This window comes from Trachurus trachurus, assembly GCF_905171665.1.
Source record: "Trachurus trachurus genome assembly, chromosome: 11".
NCBI classification, from domain to species: Eukaryota; Metazoa; Chordata; class Actinopteri; order Carangiformes; family Carangidae; genus Trachurus; species Trachurus trachurus.
In genome coordinates this window covers 6,753,683-6,770,058 of record NC_139904.1, presented here as the reverse complement: position 1 = coordinate 6,770,058, position 16,376 = coordinate 6,753,683, and the positions used below count along the sequence as shown (strand labels likewise).

The 16,376-nt window shown below is 38.4% G+C and overlaps 1 protein-coding gene across 1 annotated transcript; it reads right to left on the bottom strand.

The window, feature by feature from the left end:
* Positions 1 to 887: 887 nt before the first annotated feature.
* Positions 888 to 8,953, bottom strand: LOC310993879 (vesicle-associated membrane protein 3-like; the record flags this gene model as incomplete). Its single annotated transcript, XM_083982362.1, has 4 exons — positions 8,932 to 8,953; positions 6,261 to 6,372; positions 5,382 to 5,540; positions 888 to 959 (listed from the first exon to the last, which is right to left on the bottom strand). Coding segments are annotated over exons 1-4 (345 nt in total). The 5' UTR covers positions 8,934 to 8,953.
* Between the last annotated feature and the right edge of the window lie 7,423 nt (positions 8,954 to 16,376).

Here is a 16,376-nt window from a genome sequence, read left to right as displayed (position 1 = left end):
TATTTCTGTTCCACCAAAACTCCAGTTCAAACTGTGATCTTTAACCGTTGAACATTTACAACTTGTTTTTACTATGTTTTTCAGATGAATCGACCAAAATCAAGTTCCTCAAGGAAAATTGAGAGACAGATTCAACCCATGTGAGTTTTATGATCAAGATAATAGTTCACATAGGAAACTGTTTAGGAGATAAACAACAAAGGAGGAAAAGATGCATCAGAATTTGGGTTTAATTTCAAACCTGATTTTACTAGCCTAAATTCTAAATCAAGTCAATCTTGGATTAAATTAAACGTCAGTGGTTTAATCCAGCCAGTACTGTGATGGAAGATCTTTATGAACTAAACATTGATCCTGTCTGTCTCCGGTCTTTAACATGGTTCAGATGTTGGTGTTTGAATGTAGATCCTGAGCTCTCAGGTGTTTAATGTTACGTAGTTTGGCCTGAAGGTGGCGCAAGAGGAAAGATCAGAGATTCACTACTAAAACATCATTGATGAGTGTGAATGTTGACAGGAAATATCAAGGACGTCCAGACTTTAGATTTTAAAGACACATTTATGACTGAGTCCTTCCTTATCAGCTAATAAACATGTGCTTAAAGGTTTATTGATATATTTAGCCATGAGAGTTGCTACCTCAAATTTCGTTGTTTGCACAGCTCAAAATGACAATATAGGAATTTGACTGAATTGAGTTATAACTCACTATTATGCAATATTTGTTTATTCATCATGATGTCTTCTACTTTATATGTAACATAGTAATATCAACATTTACCTAACTGATTTCTAATAAATGCTAAATGGAGGAACTTCAAGGAAAACACAAAAGTTTTCCTGACCGTTGATAAAGTTTGTGTTGTGTGTGAATGTTTGTGTTTGTTTTCAGTGTTGCTGACACTTACTGAAGACGACGCCGACACATATAATACCTATAATGGCCATGATGATCATCATCTGTTGGGAAAACAAACAAATATCAGAACATTAGAACAAAGATGACAAATAAACTCATCACTCTAATAATACTAATACTACTGCTACTAATAATAATGATACAGGAGATTAACAGGAAGTGTTACCAAACATTAGTTTCTGTTCATATTGTTGTTGTTGTTGTTGTTGTTGTTGTTATATCAGGAACTGTGGAGTCGTCATGTGTCAGCGTTTTTATTTAAAATTATAATATTGGTTTATACTTTTCTCACTTTCTTTACTGAGATATGAAGATAAACCCAAAAATAAATCCACACGATGACACGAGCAGCAGGGCAGCTGACAGACAGAAAATCACATCACTTCTGATGGGGGGAGGGCGAGAGAGATTAACAAGAACAAGGGGATAGAGAGAGAGAGAGATTGGTTGTGGCCTGTTGTGTGTTTTTGTGCGACGAGAGAAACAAGAAGGAAGAGAAACCAGATGTTCATGGACTGGCTGTGAGCTTGTGAAATGAATGAATGAATGTGTGTGTGTGTGTGTGTGTGTGTGTGTGTGTGTGTGTGTGTGTGTGTGTGTGTGTGTGTGTGTGTGTGTGTGTGTGTGTGTGTGTGTGTGTGTGTGTGTGTGTGTGTGTGTGTGTGTTGGGGGGGGGTTACATCATGAGCCACAGCTGGCTCTCTAATCCCCCCCTGTCTCTGTAATCCAGATTGGGATTTCTCTCTGACTTCCTGGTCGCTGTCACTCAAACTCTCCTCTGATTTAATCCTCCTCCAGCTCCCTGAACGCCAGCTCCTGATTGGACGACACAAGTCCGCTCTGTCTGTTCCACGAGGGGCGGAGTCAGATGAAGCCGAAGCAGAGATAAAAATGGATTGGCAGCTGATGGATGGATGGATGGATGAACGGATGAAGGTGGAGGCTGAGAGGAGAATCCAGACCTGGCGCCTCTTTGCTTTATTGAGTTGTAGGTTTAACTGAACGTTTCCTGATCCAGTTTGTTAAACATTTAAACTGAAACTATTGAAAATCTAACAAAATTCTATACTCACTTTATTACGTATGTATGGGCTCAACCTATATGTCAATATATGAAAATATTCAGATTTCTAATAGTATCATGTATAATTTTAACATCATATATAGAAATTCAATATATATCCATATATTACTTTAGTGTGAGGGCCTGCTGGAAGTTCCCATCAGATGATGGTCATGAAGGGATGGACATGGTCAGCAATAATTCTCAGGTCGGTTGAGGCCCAAAGTGGCAAAGAAAATGTCCCTCAGACCTCCATCACCAGAACCTGAACTGTTAATACAAAGATGGATCCATGTTTTAATGATGTTTACATTAGAGGCTGACATTTTTTCGGGATTCCCGCGGGACACGGGATTCCCGCGGGAATCTCGTGATTCGGGAGTCAATTTATTTTGAATCACGTGATCGGGACGTGACGGGAAAAAATGTAAACGGGAGTGAACGGGACCGGGAGTCACAGCGCGACATTCAAAGAAGCACAAGCCAGGCAGTGCTACGGATGGTGCGCTCAAAACGGTCCAAAAGTTTTAAGTGTGTGGACTGATGCACACTGCACACCCTCAGTGATCACTGTCCTGGCTCCGTAGAATCAACATACCGGTAGAGAAACGTTTTCGGCCAGAGGAGTCAGCTGATGCGGCGGCGGCGTAATCTCCACCTCGCATTAAACAGCTGATGCACACTGCACACCCTCAGTGGTCACTGTCGTGGCTACGTAGCAGTGTGTTACATGTGTAAATCAACATACCGGTAGGCAATTAAACGTTTTCCCCCAGTCAGAGGAGTCAGCTGATGCGGCGCATTAAACAGGTGATGCATACAAGCAAAAAATAAAGAAAGAAAAAGAGAGAGAGGGAGAGAGAGAAAGGACGAGGAGGGCATTCATTATCTCTAATTGAAATAACAAAACAAGACGGTAGACGTGTTGACGCCACATCTACCGTCTTGTTTTGTCTGTTATTCAGCCTGCAGTGCGCTGAGAGGGGGGGGGGGATCTGTGTCTGTCAACACAATCGTTTAGGCATGATGACTGTGTTCATAGAAAAAATCGGGAACAGGACGGGTTCGGGAGTGATTTATTCGGGATTTGAACGGGACAGGATTTTTTTTTTACTTTGTCACGGGACCGGGACGGGACGGGAATTTTTTTGCGGGAGCGGGACGGGACGGGATTGAAAAAACACTCCCGTGTCAGCCTCTAGTTTACATCCAGTTTTGACCAGATCCTTCAGAATGGACCAGACCAGAAGCTGTTCAGACTTTTTGAGTCTGTGTCCACTTCATCCTCAGGTTTCTGGCCCTCTATTGTGGTAGTCCATCTATCTCAAGGTTGAACAAGTTGGACCTTCAAATTTGAATATGTTGGACCTCCATGGTTAAACATGTTGAACCTCCAAGGTTGGACAAGTTGGACATCCAAGGTTGGACATGTTGGACATCCAAAGTTGAACAAGTTGGACCTCCATGGTTAAACATGTTGGACATCCAAGGTTGAACATGTTGGACCTCCATGGTTAAACATGTTGGACATCCAAGGTTGAACATGTTGGACCTCCAAGGTTGAGCATGTTGGACATCCAAGGTTGAGCATGTTGGACCTCCATGGTTGAACATGTTGGACATCCAAGGTTAAACATGTTATACATCCAAAGTTGCACAAGTTGGACCTCCAAGGTTGAACATGTTGGACCTCTAAGGTTGAACATGTTGGACCTCCATGGTTGAACATGTTGGACATCCAAGGTTGAACATGTTGGACCTCTAAGGTTGAACACGTTAGACCTCCAAGGTTGAACATGTTGGACCTCTAAGGTTGAACATGTTGGACCTCCATGGTTGAACATGTTGGACATCCAAGGTTGAACATGTTGGACATCCAAGGTTGAACATGTTGGACCTCCAAGGTTGAACATGTTGGACCTCCAAGGTTGAACATGTTGGACCTCCAAGGTTGAACGTGTTGGACATCCAAAGTTGAACATGTTGGACCTCTAAGGTTGAACATGTCCGACCTCCAAGGTTGAGCATGTTGGACCTTCAAGGTTGAACATGTTGGACCTCCATGGTTGAACATGTCCGACCTCCAAGGTTGAGCATGTTGGACCTCCAAGGTTGAACATGTTGGACCTCCAAGGTTGAGCATGTTGGACCTCCACGGTTGAACATGTTGGACATCCAAGGTTGAGCATGTTGGACCTCCAAGGTTGAACATGTTGGACATCCAAGGTTGAACATGTTGGACCTCCATGGTTGAACATATTGGACATCCAAGGTTGAACATGTTGGACCTCCATGGTTGAACATATTGGACATCCAAAGTTGAACAAGTTGGACCTCCAAAGTTAAACATGTTGGACCTCCAAGGTTGAACATGTTGGACCTCCAAGGTTGAACATGTTGGACATCCAAAGTTAAACATGTTGGACCTCCAAGGTTGAGCATGTTGGACCTCCATTGTTGAACATGTTGGACCTCCATGGTTGAGCATGTTGGACATCCAAGGTTGAACATATTGGACCTCCATGGTTGAACATATTGGACCTCCATGGTTGAACATATTGGACCTCCATGGTTGAGCATGTTGGACATCCAAGGTTGAACATATTGGACATCCAAAGTTGAACAAGTTGGACCTCCAAGGTTGAATATGTCCGACCTCCAAGGTTGAACATGTTGGACCTCCAAGGTTGAACATGCTCCAAGGTTGAACATGTTGGACCTCCAAGGTTGAACATGTTGGACCTCCACGGTTGAACATGTTGGACCTCCAAGGTTGAACATGTTGGACCTCCAAGGTTGAACATGTTGGACCTCCAAGGTTGAACATGTTGGACATCCAAAGTTGGACAAGTTGGACCTCCAAGGTTGAACAAGTTGGACCTCCATGGTTGAACGACATCCAAAGTTGAACATGTTGGACCTCCATGGTTGAACATGTTGGACCTCCAAGGTTGAATATGTTAGATCTCCAAAGTTGAACAAGTTGGACCTCCAAGGTTGAACATGTTGGACCTCCAAGGTTGAATACTGTATGTTAGATCTCCAAGGTTGAACAAGAAGTGTGAAGCTTTTCTGCACCACAGCTGTAGACAGTGGTTACCTGAGTGACCACAGCCGGTCCGTCCATTCTTCTTTGACGTCCTTCAACTGCTGCTCATCGGACACTTTTTGTTGTTGACTCTATTCTGAGTTAAACCTCCAGAGACGGTTGTGAGTTAAATCCCAGATGAGTCGCTGTGATCACATCCTGAAGGTCCTGACCTGTATCTGCTGCCACGTGATTGGATCCCGATTGGATCATTGCATGAATAAGCAGGTGGACAGGTGTTTTCTGTGTCTAGTAGGCTACTGCCGCCTGAGTGAGACTGATGCATGATGGGAAACACACAGTGACACCCACCTTGCAGTTTTTCCACCAGTATTTGTTCTTGAGTTTGGCGGCGCTGCTCTCGAACTGCGAGGCTCCGGCCTGCAGGGCGTCAGCCCGGTCGTCCAGCTCCGACAGCTTCTGGTCCCTCTCCAGGACTTTGTCCACGTTCACGCGCATGATGTCCACCACCTGAGGGACGGAGACGTGTTTAAGTCTTTCTACTGGGAAACACATTTAGTTTCAAGACAAAATAGACTCACACCGTCCCTCCTTTTCCTTTTTATTCCTCTTTGAATTAATGACATTTAAATTTACGCTTTTCCAATTAAACTTTGAGCTCTTTAACCATACTTTACATTTTACATGCCACAATCATGTCATACTTGGCTTTTATTTAACAAATATATAGTAATTTACATGCAAAAGTTAAAAAGAAAGCTGAACTCAAACTTCTGCCTCATCTTTTACTCTTTAATTTTACTTTTTCAATTTTCTATACTCTTTAAAGCTCTCTTAATGTGACTTGAATTTTATTTCTATATATGCTTTTGTCTATTCTGTTAATCAACAACTTAACATCATATTTTGATTTATTTGTCATTTTAGTTTCAAATTTTCTTTTTTGACTTTCCCTTTCCCTTTATTTTATTATTTAGGGTCTGTTTATTCTTCACAGAAAGGGAAAAACATCTGTTTAAATCACATCCATATTTGATGCAATTTTGTTTGTAATGTTTTTTAAAGCACAAAACATCTGTTGTTATTTGTTTTCCCTTTTTGTTTATGTTGTTTCAGGTTGAACATTTTGTTTCCGTTGACTAAGAATTTAGTGAATTTGAACTTGAACTCCATTAACATTTGTCTTTTTTTTTGTCTCTACATCATGATTAGGTCTCGTCTTGTCCTCACCTCGTCCACCTGCGCCTGTGTCTGCTGCAGTCGTCTGTTGCTGGTCAGGTTGGGGGCCGGGGCCGCGGGCCCCTCGCCATCAGCTCCTGGAGTACCTGCGTCAGGAGTCGACCTGCAGGCGTGGAGGAAATAAAGAGATAGAAGCAGCGCACAATCCCGAAATTAGACTTAATTAAAACTTAAAGTTAACAAATATTAGCAAAACTGATCACACAAGACAGTGATATAAAGTTTGTAATGATTCAACAGAAGAATAAAACAATTTGTAGTGTATTTATTGACTATTTTGAAATTAAAACTTATTTACTATACTTACTGAAGTAAAGTTTCAGATACAGGACTTTTCATATTGTAGTTTTAGTAGTAGTTTTGATGTAGTATAGTACTGATGTTTTTGCTTTACTATTAGTTGGACAGAGTATCCCTACAATCATGTGTTGCTGTTATTTTCACATTATATCATATATCAATAAGTAAATAATAAATAATAGTGGAAATTCCCAGCTATATTTACTTTTACTTAAGTAACATCTTAAATGTAGGACTTAAAAATAAAAGTAAGTAAAATTTTAGTATTAGCAGTAGCATTTGATTTTATTGCACTAAGAGTATTTCTATACTGTTGCTTCTGGTATATTATTTAATACTTATTTACCTTTACTCAAGGTAATTTTAAGTTCTTGTCATTTCACATTAGTAGTATTACAGTAATATATTGTAGTCTTGTGCTACTTCTACTTTGTCACTGTGCTGTTGCTGCTGTTACTTCAGTGAAACGTCTGAGTACTTTGTGATTTGGCAGCGAACTAATGAAATAGAAACAGTCGGAGCAGCATGAATTATAAAAGCCAAACTCTAATTCAATAATAGAAACATGACTCATCTGAGTTTTGGCCTCTGTCCATATAATCAAAGTATCAGAGACAGAGAAACTGAGACTGAGTGTGTGTGTGAGTGAGTGAGTGAGTGAGTGAGTGAGTGAGTGAGTGAGTGAGTGAGTGAGTGAGTGAGTGAGTGAGTGAGAGCTCAACCACACAAACACACAATCCAACAACATGTAACTTCACACACATTCACATACAGTACAGGTGAAGTGATGCACAATGTAGGAAGCAGCAGTTTGTGTCTCTGCCAGAGATGGACAGAGTACTCGACCCCAGTACTTGAGTAAGAGTACAAATACTACTGGTCAACATTTAGTAAAAGTAGCTCAGTCGACATGTTACTCGAGTAAGAGTAAAAAAGTACTTGCTTTTAAAGGTACTTAAGTATCCAAAAGTACATGCTTTTAAATTTATTTTAAAGCAGAAGTAAGCGATCCGGTCGTTTTGGCTAACTTCTTGTCAGCCGATGGAGTTAGCAGTCCCCGCCCTTGCACACACAGAGAGGACTGCCCCTTTATGCCGTTCTCTCTCCTCATTGGATAAAGGTTGTAGGATACAAGGAAAGTTTTCTCCTCGGCTTACAGCAGAGCAGAGTGACTGACAGACCCGTGTTTCAGACCAAACACTCTATATAAGTGATTGCTGTCGGAAGATATAACTATTTAAGACTTATATTAACACAAACATTCCGCTTACTTCTGCTTTAAGAAAGAGTAAGAGTAAATTTCTTATTTTTTACATCAATGAATTACTATAATTTTTTCTAAATGAATTTAAGGAGCTTTTAACTCTCGTTTCTGAGAATGAACTCTTTGAAACCAGCTGCACTGATGTGCTGCTTTTAGGGGTTAGGGTTTCCTTCTTTGACAAACACAGCTTGTGTCCAATAGGATTTTAGAAAAAAAAGAAAAAAAGAGCAGACCTGAAAGTAACAAGTACTTTTCAGCCTTCCTAGAAATTAACTCGAGTAAAAGTAAAAAATATTTGTCTTGGAAATGTATTCAAGTAAGAGTAATAAGTACCAACGAAATCTAATACTCAAGTAAAGTACAAATCCTCTGGATATGTACTTACTAAGTACATTACTCAAGTAAATTTACTCCGCTACTGTCCACCCCTGGTCACTGCCTGTGCTGCGAAACACACAGGTTTGATTTCCAGAGGTAAAATGGAGAGAGATTAGTGCAGCAGCAGCAGCAGCAGCAGCAGCAGCAGCAGAGGCTCCGACACAGAGGACTGGATTTGACTGATGGAGATAAACATGCACGCAATAACTTCCCCACCCCCACCCGCCCTCATCCAACCAGGAGAATAAATCAAATGAAATATCTTGTTGATCTTTGTGTCTTTTTATTTTAAAGGTATTTACGAAGCCTGTGAGCTGAATAAAGTGTGTATGTGTGTGATGTGGAAGTGTGCGTCCAGTTAGTGTAAAGTGGGGACAAACACTTCGATCAGCCGGTCGATCACAATATTGATGGATAGTTGTGATTCAGCCGGTGAGTCATGGTAACATTTCTGCAGTGTAACAGGCTATAGCTGCAGCCCAGAACACATCCACACCATTCACAAGTTTAATCTAAGCAAAATAAAAACACATTAAACTAATTTATGGAAATATAAATTAATATGTAACATGAGTAGTTTACAAACAGAGGCACTACGAGAACCTGGATGTTTCTATTTTGATTAAAAAAGAAACAAACTTCAATTCAGGGTTTAAAAAAAAACAGATATTCGACAATTTCAGAGGTTTGCAAATAATTTAAAATGAATCAAGTACTCACATCTCAGCGGCAGGACGATGGAGATAATCTGAGTCCGAGAGAGAGTGAGGGAGGGTGAGAGAGATATAAAGGGAGAGAGAGGTGGAGAGAGAGAGAAAGAGACAGAGAGAGAAATAGAGAGAGACTCTGGTTGAATATAAATGAAGGAGGATGACTCGAATCTTCTCTGTGTCTGGTCTTGATTCACTTTCCCTTTCAAACAAAACAAAAAAAAATTACAACTGAAGCAGCTGCCCAGAATATAAAAAAAAAAAAAATCATGTGCGTCACACACACACACACACACACACACACACACACACACACACACACTGTTCCAGTCAGAGGCTCAGTCTAATACCTCGAACGGAAATCATTATTTGATTCAGGGTGTTGCTTAAAATAGCTCCTCACTCAGGCCACAGACACACTGTCGTCGGTCTGTAGGTGAAAGTTGTAGTAGTAATAGTGTGTGTGTACGTTCAGTTGCTTTAAATATTAAATGAACAGCTTTTGTTTTTCACCCAAAGTACATTTGAATCATCTGAAGCTTCATTCATTCATTTATCACTTCTCCACCTCAAACACACACACACACACACACTGATGATTCAGTATCTTCCACAAGAAACTACTGTATTCAATGCAATGTTATCCTACATTATATTGTGTTGCTCATACAATTTAATACATTGTGGTAGGTTGGCTATATGCTAAACTGGTTTGCTATACTATACGTGTTATATGTTAATATGTTTGTTTGTGTGTGTGTGTGTGTGTGTGTGTGTGTGTGTGTGTGTGTTATATGTTATATGTATGTTACTATGATATACTATGTAATATGTAGCCTGTTACTATGTTATATGTATGTTACTATATAGTTATGTTACTATGATATACTATGTTATACTGTTATATGTAGATAGATAGATAGATAGATAGATAGATAGATAGATAGATAGATAGATAGATAGATAGATAGATAGATAGATAGATAGATAGATAGATAGATAGATAGATAGATAGATAGATAGATAGATAGATACTCTATTAATCCCAGTAGGGAAATTCAGGTGTCTCTCGCTCATCCAGACAATTAAAAACAATTCAAACGCAGACCAGTAGGCCTACATACAATAACGGGACAATAACATAAAATAAAATAAATAAAGAAACACAAATGAGGCAGTACAGTACACTACACTACAAGTGGAGCTATAGAATAAAATCACAGTATAAGTGCAATGTATGTTACTATGTTATACTATGTTACTATGTATGTTACTAGTTTTATTATGTTATGCATGTTACTGTGATATACTATGTTATATGTAGCCTGTTACTATGTTATAACTTATGTTACTATGTTATAGGCTACTATGTTATACTATTTATGTTGGTATGTTATACTATGTTATGTATTTTACTATGTTATACTATGTAATATGTTGCCTGTTACTATGTTATATGTATGTTACCATACAATAGGCTACAATGTTGTATGTTACTATGTTATACTATGTTATATGTATGTTACTGAGTTAAGTATTTGAATGTTATTTTCACTGTTTATGTTCATTTTGTTGTTGTTTTTTTCCTTTCTACACTTTCTTTCTTTTTTTTTTTTTTTACTATATCTTTATTTAAAATTCACACAGAACACAGTAGAAATGTAAACATAAAACATAGTATAAACATATTTTACAACACCAGAAACAATCAAAAGGCACAATCTTGAGTATGATAAATTGTTTCTTCGCTGAGGTTATAACGTGTTGATTATTGATTTATTATATTGTCCTAATTGATACAAATAAACACACCGCTGTCTGCACTGTGATTGGAGGGTTTATTGTAGCCAAAACTGTTATTGGCAACATCTTACAGTATAAATATCATTTTTGTTGGATTAATAATAATAAAATAACCCTGTGCAGTCCCAGAATGCATCACTGCTGTGTCCGTTGTGTCACCATGAACACACAGCAGAGGGTTTATTGTCAGCCGTGTTTTTCTGAGCTCAGTGTTTAATGTGCTGAAGCAGCAGCAGCTCGTCTGTTTTCCCTCAGCAGCTCTTTCTTCTTGATCTTCTGCTGTTTCTGTGTCTGTTCCTCTTCATCGATTTTGCTGTGGAGTTTGTTTGTTTGTTTGTTTGTTTTGCTGCTCTGGACCTGAGTCCTGACTCATGGAGCCGTCTGAGGTTTTATATCGGATCATTACAGGAGAAAGAAAACTGAACTCTCACCAATGAAACTGATGATTGTAATGAGTTTATCTCATTAATCAAATGCCTCCAATAAATTTCAGGTTACATATTTTATCCACAATCAAATATAATATTCACCACCTGTATACATTCTTGAATAATGGTTAAAGTATTTTCTTAGATCACTGTGACCCTTGACCTTTCATCCTGGAGTGTAAGTTAATGCTTGTACCAAATTTGATCAAGTTGTTAAAATAAATTGCGCTAACAGGGCCACATTTGTGATGTCACTACGATCTTTGACCCCAAACCTCATTATTCATTCTTGAATCCAAGAAAACAAAGTTTATGCCGGATTAGAAGAAGTTCCCTTGAGTTTTTATTGAGATATGGATAAAATAATTATTTCAGAGTACATGGGTTAATGCATTTTACTATCAGTAAAATTCCAATAATTGATTTATTGGCCGATATTCCTCATGATACATAAACACCCTTTTTTTTTTAACGTTGATCCCCAAATATTGTTCAAATACTTGTGATAAATATAGTATGTTTGAGGCTTTGACACTTTGTGCTTTGCAGTAAACTACTGGAAAATGTCAATTAAATTGATAAAAAAAAAATTGGTAGAAAAAGGTGAAAAGCCTCTAATGAATAATGACACACTGTTTTTTTTCTACAGTGTTGTGTGGAGCAACCCTATAGAAATAAGAATGAACACAACACTAACTATTTTTTTCTCTCTAGTGGATGAACCAGTACAAGGACGTCATTTCTAAATTATTAGTTTGTAGTTCACCTGCAGAGTTTAAAGACACAAAAAAGGTCTTGACATCAGTTAATTGGCCAACACAGAAGCTGGTACTGATAATTAATTGGTCTGGTCCTATGTTTTATTGTGTGTTATTAACACTTAAAGCAGAAGTGAGTGATATATTTGTGTTAATATAAGTCTTAAATAGTTATATCTTCTGACAGCAATCACTTACATAGAGTGTTTGGACTGAAACACGGGTCTGTCAGTCACTCTGCTCTGCTCTGAGCCGAGGAGAAAACATTTATTGTATCCTACAGCTTTTATCCAATGAGGAGAGAGAACGGCATGCAGGGCTGTGTGTGCAGCCAAGGGACGCCGTGAATGTGGTGACGTAGCGACGAGGACTGTTATGGTGCGTTCAAGGAAACTCGTATTTTTCCGACCGTGAAGTCGTACCAGTTCGATCTGGTACGAGTTCACCGGTCGGAAGTTACGAGTGGCCGTTATAGTGACTTTCACCGGTAAAACAGGTCGGAAAAACACGAGTGGGTTGCCTGGAACGCTACAAAGTCGTAAGTTGTGACTTGAAGCTGTAATTTACGATTTCAAAAGCCTGCCTGGAACGCAGCATTAGCGAAAACGACCGGATCACTCACTTCTGCTTTAAGGATGTCAATATATGTATAATGCGTGCTCTGAATAAAGCTAAAGGCAAATGTAATGTAATAGGCAAGTAGTGCAAAGCAGAAAACCAATTAAACACAACATAAAGAAGAGACTGAGACAACAGAGGCTCTTGAACGTCCTTTATTCGGTGCAGCTTCAGTGAACTGATCAGACATCAGCTCAGGAGGAAACGAGTCAAAGACCTCATGAGATCAAACCTGTGAGGAAACAACCTGCCACACACACTCACACTCACAACAACAACAACACCAACACCTGTACAGTATTTCACTCATGCATTTAGTCGTTATTAGGAGTTATTAGTGCCTTGCTCGGGGACATGCTGACAGACCGGACCTGTCTCAGAGTTAAAGTATCAGCTGATTAATTTCTGTCTCGTTTGTGTTTTTCGTGTCTCCACGAGGTCTCCGAGTCGTCTCCTCCTCTCACTCTTTGTTTGTTTGTTTGCTGTTCTCTCCGTAGATGCTATTTACATTCAGATAATATAGATCGACAGTTCAGTTAAAGCAGCAGCTGTACAGTTTGTCATGAGGTGACTGATGTTTGTTGTATCTACTATTTATCGCACACTTTGTTGCGGTTTTGCTTTTGATTCTCGTTGACATTTCAAAGGAACAATCTGACATTTTGACCTTTAACCCTTCGCTTTTCTTCTCTGATTAAAGTCTGAAGTAAAAGCAGAGGATGTGAAAAGAAGCTCAGAGAAGAAAAGAAAAGAAAAGAAAAAAGCTCCAGAAATTGTTCCTTGAACGCCTCTTTGTGTGTTTTTCTTACGGTGAAACATGGCAGGTTACTGGATAAGCAGACATTCATTTAATGAGAGATGTGATGATGGTTGAATGATGGTGAAACTGTAAAACATTCACTGAGCATGTCGACAAAGACACAAAAACTGGCACAAATATGATTAAAATCATGTTTTTTAACGCTTTTTTTTTTGTTGGATGTTGCTGCTGATTCGATATGTACAAGTCCTAAAACAGGAAATTAATGCTTATTTAAACGTTTCTAATGCCACTTCTACTGCTATGATATTACTAGTGGCTCAACCAACAGCTAAAATCAATTAAATCACATAAATAAAACCTTAAATCTCAGGGGCCTGAGCTAAATGTACAGTACATCATAGGAACATGAGGCGTACAGCGTTATTAGTCCACAGCCTTGTTATTTACACGTTGAGCCTTTACAAACTGTACATCATCTTAAAATAGGTTTCTCAAAGAAAATAAATAAGCTCTTCAATTTCTGTCTCAAAATCACAGACAAATCCAACAAAATCTGCCACAGGACAGGATTTATTTAGTGTGTTTTTGGGTGAAGCTGATTGTTTGGGATTTTGAGGGCAATCGATTGATTGATTACATTTTTTTATTAGGAAATTCTACCACCAATTTTTTTTATTTGGCTTCTAATGCTGGCCAGCTCTCTAATGAAACGTGACACCTTCTCTTTAAGTTTAGAGGGAAAATCCACCGCAGCCAAGACGTGGATTCATCACAATTTCAAACATATTAATTAACAGATGGAAGAATAAATAAATAACAGGTTCAGATTTGTAACTTTTACAGGATGTATTGATAAAGCTGTGTGGAACAGATCTGAGGAAACTTGATTTAATGTTTCCTGTGACCTCTGTGATACTTCTTCTTGGAAGAATTGTCCACATCACAGGAAAATCCTTTTTGGGGGAAGAATATTAAATCTATTTATGGCTCCAGACTAAGTTTTTCTGGAGCAGAGGGGCGCACATTGTAAAACGATTTATAAAGCAAATATTCACATTTCCCTTTTCAGTCGTGATCCTCACACACATTGGCCTTTTATTTCATTTCATTTATTGGATCTCCATTAGCACCAGCACATTAGCATAGCTATTCTTAGCAGAGTCCAAACATTAAGTCAAAATTGTCTATTATCAGAAACCAGATTCATTCTCTTTCAGTGTTAAAATAAACAAAAAAATCGAATTTACTGGTTGTACATGCGCAAGTAGATAAAAAATTACTTGCAATGTCTCAAAATTTAAGGGCAAAAGGGCCCCATTGAAGGGCAGTCTGGGGCCTTTAATTAAATGTATTGTTTAATGTAAAAGTAAGTCACATTTGAAATAGTTTGACTCCAAATAGTCTAAAAAAAACTGTAACTGCAGATCAAAATCAAGAATTTCATTCCGTGTTTGTTGGTTTGATTCATAAATTACATATGGAATATTTTTTTAACTTAATTTTGGTTAATTATTAATAAAGTTTCTATTGTTTACTGTGACATTCAGTAGAAAATCTTCAGGAGATTTATCCAAATAAATAAAAAACATTTTAAATGTTACATTTTCAGAGAAGGTGTCATATTCCTTGTTTATTGCATATCTATTTAAGGCATGTTGGGCTTTAATAAGTGGAGAATTTCTTTGCAAAATTAATTTTTCATCTCATAGTTTTTCTGCACTGAAAATGCTGGGTGAAGCTTCTTCTTGTTCTTCTTCTTCTTCTTATACGTTAAAGCTGCTGCGCATCAGAAAAATAGAGAATAAAAATAATAAACATTTCATCAGAATAAGTGGAAATAAATCATAACAACTAGAGCTTTTTCACGCTCATGTGCAAACTATGTGTTTGTGCATTTGCGCTGCCTCCTCTCTGTGCTCACACCTTAAAGGCTTCACGACAGAAACTGTGCAAATCATTGGATCCTGCATCGACAGACAGGATCAGTGTGCAAACGTGGGAAAAGAAAGAAAATGTGTCCTGTTTGTGTCTCAGGGCACGAAAATAGAAGCAGCCATTGTTTCTATTCTGTTTTTTTTTTTTTTAAATAAGGAAATTATATTTTGGTGGAAGTTTCCTGTCTCCTTAAACTGACACAAATCCACATTTCAATTATCGGTAATTAATTTACAGGCCGTTATTTACGTGATAATGTCAAGAAATAGCAAAGAAATAACAATTAACTGCGTCATAATGTCTAGAAATAGCCTAGAAATAACGGTCAATTTCATAGTAATGTCGAGAAATAGAGCCAGGAAATAGCGATTGATTGCGTAGAAATAGTCTTGGTGGAGAAAAATTCTGGCCTTTCCCAAAAAATTCAAAGCATGAAAAGCATGTGTGATGTTTATGAAAAACACGATGTTACTATGAAATTGACTGTTATTTCTAGGCTATTTCTGGACATTTCTACACAATTATTTGTTAATTCTTGGTTATTTATTGACATTATCACGTAATTAACGGCCTAAATTAAAGGGTTACCTCATTATCTAAATCTCTGTGACCATAACAGAGCCCCTAAGAGAAGCTTAAAGCTCGATATCAGACCTTTTTTTACTTTAATTTTCTTTACATATGCTGATTTTAAACTCATTTCTACTTCAGATCTACAGAAGAAAACTCTCCTGCACATGTGGAGTTTTTTTTTTTACATTATTTTAAAACAACTTGTTTTAGTTTCCACTACTTTAGGCCCCGCCCACACGTACACTGGTGCTTTTCTTGTTTTTTTTTTTAATATATCGACTTTAAGCCATTGACTCGCAAACGGTTGAACTCACAGAAAAATTATCTTTTGCAAAACTCGAGTGAGTCGTTTCTACAGGAACTGGCGACGCCTCTTTACAAGCCTCTGATTGGCTGACGTGGCCTCGCAGTCGTCGTGACATCACCACCTGTTGGTTTGACATGCTCTCAACAGATTATTATATGGTTTTGTTCTGTTTTGTTTTGTTTTGTTTTATCCCCTTTAGGTGAAGCACCGGTGTACGTGTGGACCGTGGGCTCACACACGTCGTGTCGGTACCGGCTGCGTGTGTGTGTG